At 48.6% G+C, this 6,586-nt stretch overlaps 1 protein-coding gene across 1 annotated transcript in view; it reads right to left on the bottom strand.

Annotated features, from left to right (window-relative positions):
• The window catches only part of MFAP4 (microfibrillar associated protein 4), a 15,001-nt gene extending 10,919 nt beyond the window's left edge, over positions 1-4,082 (bottom strand). Inside the window, exon 1 of the mRNA XM_006779308.2 lies at positions 3,934-4,082. Coding sequence (XP_006779371.1) covers positions 3,934-4,082 — 149 coding nt within the window. The remainder of the gene's footprint in view (positions 1-3,933) is intronic.
• Positions 4,083-6,586: the final 2,504 nt, after the last annotated feature.

The raw sequence follows: 6,586 nt of genomic DNA, 5'->3' as shown, positions 1-6,586 counted from the left end.
CTGAGTTCTCTCAGCACTGAGCTTCCATCTGGGTTCCACGCGCTCCCTCCACACTGCAGTGTTTAGGGAGACAAACAGTCCTGCACCCCCAAACCCTCACTCATTCATTTTACTGACCGCCCCCCCCTTTGTGGCAACAGGAATGCATCAAGGAAAGGCAGAGGCAGGCACCTGCCCCGGGGGCTGACCTGGGTGGGAGAACAGACAATGAAGACACAGTGGCTCGGGCAGCTCGCGGGCGGTGAGTGTGGTGGAGGGGAAGCGGCACGCAGGTGGCGTGGTGGAAGGACTGACATTGTATCTCCTTGGGCGGGGAGGGCCCACGGAGGTGAAGATGGAATTAGACCAGGGATCAGCCGAATGGGAGTGACTTTAGGCCTTGGGAGCGTGTGGTCTCTCACAGTTCTCCAGTTCTGCCGCTGTGGGCACAGCTGCCGGCCACCCCACAGACACAGGGCACGGCCCTGCTCCACGGCCTCTGGCAGCAGCGCACCCACCCCTGGAGGAAGGCCCTAGGAAGTGAGGGCGGAGCTGTGAGGATTTTGAGTAAAGAACAGTTTACTCAAGGCCCTGAGCGGCAGTGTGCCCCCATGTTCGAGGGACTGAGTGAGGTGCGGTGGCTAGAGCAGCGAGGACAGAAGGGGGAGACCAGCAGGAGAGTGGGGAGGTGGAGCAGGGTCTCTGGGGCCTGGTGGACGTAGGAAGGGCTGTGGCTTGTGCAATTGTAAGCGGTGGAAGGAAGGGCTGCGAGGAAGTCTGAGGCGGGTGCAAGGCTGTATCGATCAGGTCACACCGAGACTCAATGTCGAGCGCCTGCCTGAGGTGGAGCCACGAGCTGGTTCTGCTTTTTCCTGCCCAGAGAGCTGGTCATGAGTCAAAGAAGAGACTGACCAGGACCAGAAAATCCAGTCAGCTTTAATGCCCCTCCTCACTCGGACCTTGGAGGGAGCACGGGGCGGGCACTCCTGCCCAGGGCCTCGCAGACAGTGACCAGGCAGGGTGCAGAAGGGGTGTGTCGTCTGGGCGACCTGTGGGTCCCGAGGCACCGGGTCTGCCTGACCCAGCCATGGCATTGCCACCTGAGTGTCCTGTGGCCTCGGAGGTCTTCCCTGGCTGGATGAGGGTGATCTTGGCTCTCACGGAGAATGGCCATGCCCTTTGGGGCTGGGACCCTCACCCGTGGCCTCTGATCTTGACAAGCTAAAGGGCAGTCACGCCCTGGCATTTCGAATGAAGCCGATGAGCCAGAATGTATTTCCCCGTCTGGTCTCCTGCTGGTGGGCATGTGAGCTGTTTCTGTTTGCTTGTTAGGAATAAAGCCACAGTGCTCATTCATGGCTCTGTCTCCTGTGGACGTTCCCCTCACTCCCCGCCGATGTTTGTGCAGGCACGGATGCGGGAAGGGAGAGGGGGAGAGAGAGGAACATCGATGTGAGAGAGAAACATTGATCAGTTGCCTCCCACATGCATCCCACCGGGGATTAAACCCTCCACCTGGGCATGTGTCCTGACCAGAAATTGACCCGACCTTTCTGTGCACAGGACAATGCTCAACCCCCGGAGCCACACTGGCCAGGGCGACTGCAGCGAGAGTACCATCTGGTGCCCCAGAGAGGGCACCTCAACACACACTGGCTATTTCAGGGGCTTGTCCTGGGGTCCCACCAGCACACTCAGTGCAGCCAGCCTGCGTGCAGGCCCGGTGGTCACAAGTGGTGCCCGAGGGTGAAGTCTGGTGTGTGGTCCCCTGAGGGGGATTCCCCCCAACTGGAGGTTCAAGGCAGGCCTCGTGGAGGAGGGGGAATCCAAGCAGAGACCAGGGGATGAGTAAGAGTGGCCCAGCCTGGGCAGCCTCTCATGGGCCCCGCCAGGGAGGGAGGGAAGTTCAGGCTGGCACCATAACACCCTTGGAGAATTTGAAGCAGGAAGGGACACACTTTAAATGTTTTATTTTATTTTCCGGTTAGATTCACATGCAGTTGCAAGAAATAATACAGAGAGATCCATGAATCTTGCGCCCAGTTTTCCCCAATGGTGGCATCTTGTAAGATTCTAGTTCAGTATCACAGGCTATGGACTTGCATGCAGACAGCTGAGCTCACTTCCCTGCTGCCTTCTCCAGCTACACCCCCTTCCGCCTCCCCACGCCCCGCCCACGCCCCTCCCTGAGCCCCGCCTCCCAGCAACCACCCAGCTTCTGTTCGTATGATTTGGTCCTTCAGGAATGTCATGTAAATGACATCATACAACATATAACCTTTTGGGACCGGCTTTTTCATTCAACGTAATTCTCTGGAGATTCATCCGTATCGTTGTGTGTATCAGCATTCGTTCCTTGTTGTTGGTGAGTGGTAATCCACGATGTTCCTGAACCACGTGGTTTAATCATTTGCCTCTTGGAGGCCGTCTGGGTTGCTCCCAGTTTGGGGCTGTTATGAACGAAGCTGCTGTAAACATCTGTGCAGGCTTTTGTGTGGACTCAATTCTTTATTTCTCTGAGACAACGCCCAGGAGTGCCGCTACTGGGTTGTATGGTAGCTGCACGTTTAGTTTTTTAAGAAACTGCCAAACTGTTGCCCAGAGTGGTTGTACCATTTTACATTGTTCCCATCAATGTGTGAGCAATCCAGTTTCTCCATGTCCTTGACAGCATTTGATACCGTCATTACTTCTATTTTATTTTATTTTTTGAAATCAAAGCGTAGTTTATTTTTAAAAAATCAAAACAGAAGCTCTAAGTACCAGTGTGTACATTGCACACATTTAAATGATGCACGAGAATGAAGTTCTTTCATATACATGAAAACTACTCCACCACATTATGTTCTCAAAAGATGTTCGAGGATAAATCTGACCCCGCACTGCATTGCCGTCTTAAAGTGACCACATTCCAAACCTGCAGCAACGACCGCCACTGGCAATAAAGCTTGGGAATGGTGCTCCTTCTCTTACTTCACTGCAGACACGGGAGAAAGAAGGTAAGTGGAGGATTTGCTCTAAAACACAATGGGAGGTGTAGTCTGCACCCCACTCCTCACGCCGCCGCTGCCATTTTTAGCGAGTGATCTGTGGATCTTGAAGCGTCTCCATCCCTGCTCGCTGGACAGACCAGAGCACCTCTTTGTTCGTAGAAGTTGATAGATGGTGTATTCCAGGGGTCCTCAAACTTTTTAAACAGGGGGCCAGTTCACTGTCCCTCAGACCGTTGGAGGGCTGGACTATAGTTAAAAAAAAACAAAAAACTATGAACAAATTCCTATGCACCCTGCACATATCTTATTTTGAAGTAAAAAAACAAAATGGGAACAAATGCAATATTTGTATTTGCCTGTGGCCCGCGGGCCGCAGTTTGAGGGACCCCTGATTCCATCCTGCTACCAGGAGGTGCATGCTGCTGCGGCCACATTTCATCGCAACCTGCCTTAGAGTCTCCAGAACTTCTGCTTCTATCCCCAGCCTCTAAAATCACTCACTAGGAAGAAGTCCTCGAGATGCAAGAGTTTCCAATCCATGGGTCACAGGTCAAATAGCGCGTGGGGGACCCACAATGCTGTGTCCTCCCGGGTGATGGGCTCCCTGGGCACTCTGCCAGCGGGCAGGCTGGAAGGGAGGCCCTCCGAGCCCATCCTCCGGCAGGTCTCTCCGTTATTGTTACTGGTCCTTCCATAGATTCATATCCAGCCGGTTCCTGGGTCAGGCGCGGGGTGTCACTGCAGTCCTGGGGCGGCAGGGCGGGTCGGAAGTGCGGCATTTCGTCTTTTGCTTTTCTCCCCTTCGCAGACCAGGCCGCTGCACGTGAGCAGCAGGACCGGCCTCTTCGCAGTCGGGCTGGCCCGTGACAGCGGCCTCGGTGAGCCACTGAGAGACTCGGTGAGCCACTGAGAGACGCGGCCCGTGAGCGGGGAGCTGCAGGTTGTGGCGCAGCTGACCTGCCTCGTCACTTTCATTTCAACCTTCCCGATGGCGGTATAGCGTGGGGTTTCCATTTCCCTGGTGCCTGATGGTGTTGACGATCTTTCCGTGTCCTTATTTGCCACCTGCACATCCTTTTCAGTGAAATGTCTGTGCGTGTGTTTGCCCATGTTGTAACTGACGGTTTGCTTTTTCACTGCCAAGTTTTGAGGGATCTTCACATGTTCTAGGTAATAGTTTTTGTCAGACGTGTGGTTTGCAAATATTTTCTCCCACACGGTGACTCGCCTTTTATCCCCGTTCAGGGTTGGCCTTTCGTAGAGCAAACATTTTACATTTCGATTGTCTAATCTATCAATTTCTCCTTCATGGATTGGGCTTTTGGTGTCATGTCTAACAACTTTTTGCCTAGTTCTGTGTCCCAAAGATTTTCTATTTTTTTCCCTAAAAGTTTTATAATTTTACATTTGGGTTGGTGATCCATTTTGAGTTAATTTTTATAAAAGTGTGAGGCTTAAGTTAAAGTTATTATTATTATTTTTGCCTATAGAGATCCAATTGCTGCAGCATCATTTGTTGAAAAGACTGTCTTTCCTACACTGAATTATTTTTATATCTTTGTCAAAAGTCAGTTGGGTAAACCTGGTCAGTGTGGCTCAGTTGTTTGGAGCATCATCCGCACATAAGAGGCGGCAGGTTCAGTTCCTGGTCAGGGCACATGCAGGAGCCAACTGGTCAACGTAGCTCTCTCTCCCCCCTCCCATCCCTCTGAAAAGCAAGTCCGTGGGGATATGTATGTGGGTCTGTTGCTGGGCTCTCCATTTGTTCCATTGACCTATGTGTCTGTCCCACTGCCAGCACCACAGTCTTGATTACTGTAGCTATGTCATGTCTTCAAGTTAGATAAACTAATTTATTTTTCTTTTAAATGTCACTATTCTAGTCCCTCTGCCTTTCCATATAAGTTTTAGAATAATCTTGATATTTGTACAAAAATATCTTATTGGGATTCTGATAGAAATTGCATTAAATTTGCATATCAGTTTGGGGAGAATTGATCAACATTACTATCTTGAATCTTCCAATTCATGAACATGGTATGTCTCTCCATTTATTTAGATCTTTGGTTCTTTTATTGGAGTTGTGTAATTTTCAGCATACAAATCCTGCCTGTGGCTTGTTAGATTACAAATAATTACAAAATAGCTACAAAATACAAAATAAATGCCAAAAAGTATTGTTTTAATGTTGTAAATACTCAAATATTATAAAAGTATTGTATGTTTGATTTCAGCGTCCCTGTGCTCATTGCTAGTATTTAGAAATAGAACGGATTTTGTACATGCTTCTGGCAGCCACTGACCTTGCCAAACCACTTATTCCTTCTAGGAGTTTTTAGTGTTTTTGGTGGATCCCTTGGGATTGTCTACATTGACAGTCATGTCATCTGCAATTCGAGACAGATTCATTTCATCCTTTCCTGTCTGCCTTTTATTCCCTTTTCTTGCCTTATTGCCTGGTTAGGATTTCCAGTGCTCTGCCCAGCACGAGCAGGGAGAGCAGACACCGTGCCCAGCTCTCGGGGGAGCCCCGTCTTTCACTGTAAGTATAATGTCGGCTGTAGATGCTCTTTATCAAGCAGAAGAAGCTTCCCTGTTCTTCTAAGAGGTGTTTTTTTAAAAAATCATTAATGGGTATTGAATTTTTAAAATAGTTTTTCTGCTCCAACTGATATTGATTATGTGCTTTTTTTCTTGAGTCTGTTCGTAGGACGGATTGCATTGATTGATTTTCAAACACTGGACCAGTTTTTCACCCTTGGATTATTAAGTCTAATTTATCTTCTCTCTACCTTTCAGTCTTTCCTTGTTTTATATCCACTTTGTCACGGTGTACAATTCTTTTCTTACTTTGCTGGATTCTGTGTGCTGGTATTTTGTTAAGGACTTTGCATCTACTGAGAGGCATTCTGGTTTGGGTATTTACTTTTTAGAACTATTTTTGTTTTATAAATAAATAAATTGGTTTATAAATAAGTTGGGAAGTGTTTCCTCTTCCTTCCATTTTTCTGGGAGAAATTGTATAGAACTCATGTTGATTCTTCATTAAAAGTTTGGTAAGATGCTCGAAGGAAAGCATGTGATTCTGGAGATCTTTTCCCTGGAAAACATTGTGCCACTTGGTTCTGGCCGCCATGGTTTCTGAAGAGAAATTTGCTGTCGTTTGAAATGTTTTCCCCGTAGATAACGTGTTGTTTTTCTGTGGCTGCTTTAAATACATTATCTTTAGTTTTTATTTTTTTTAAATATATTTTATTGATTTTTTACAGAGAGGAAGGGAGAGGGATAGAGAGTTAGAAACATCGATGAGAGAGAAACATCGATCAGCTGCCTCCTACACGCCCCCTATTGGGGATGTGCCGGCAACCAAGGTACATGCCCTTGACCGGAATTGAACCCGGGACCCTTCAGTCCGCAGGCCGACGCTCTATCCACTGAGCCAAACCGGTTCTGCCTATCTTTAGTTTTTAAGCTTTAATTACAATGCCTCTTGCCTTGAATTTGGGGGTTACCTGTTTGTGGTTTGCTCGTCTTCATTAGCCTGTGGGTTCATGTCTCTTGTCAGATTTGGGGCGTTTTCAGCCATTATTTCTTTGAGTCTTTTTACCGCCCTT

This window comes from Myotis davidii, unplaced genomic scaffold (assembly GCF_000327345.1).
Source record: "Myotis davidii unplaced genomic scaffold, ASM32734v1 scaffold129, whole genome shotgun sequence".
NCBI classification, from domain to species: domain Eukaryota; kingdom Metazoa; phylum Chordata; class Mammalia; order Chiroptera; family Vespertilionidae; genus Myotis; species Myotis davidii.
The sequence above is the reverse complement of the archived record's forward strand: the minus strand, read 5'-3'. Positions and strand labels throughout refer to the sequence as shown.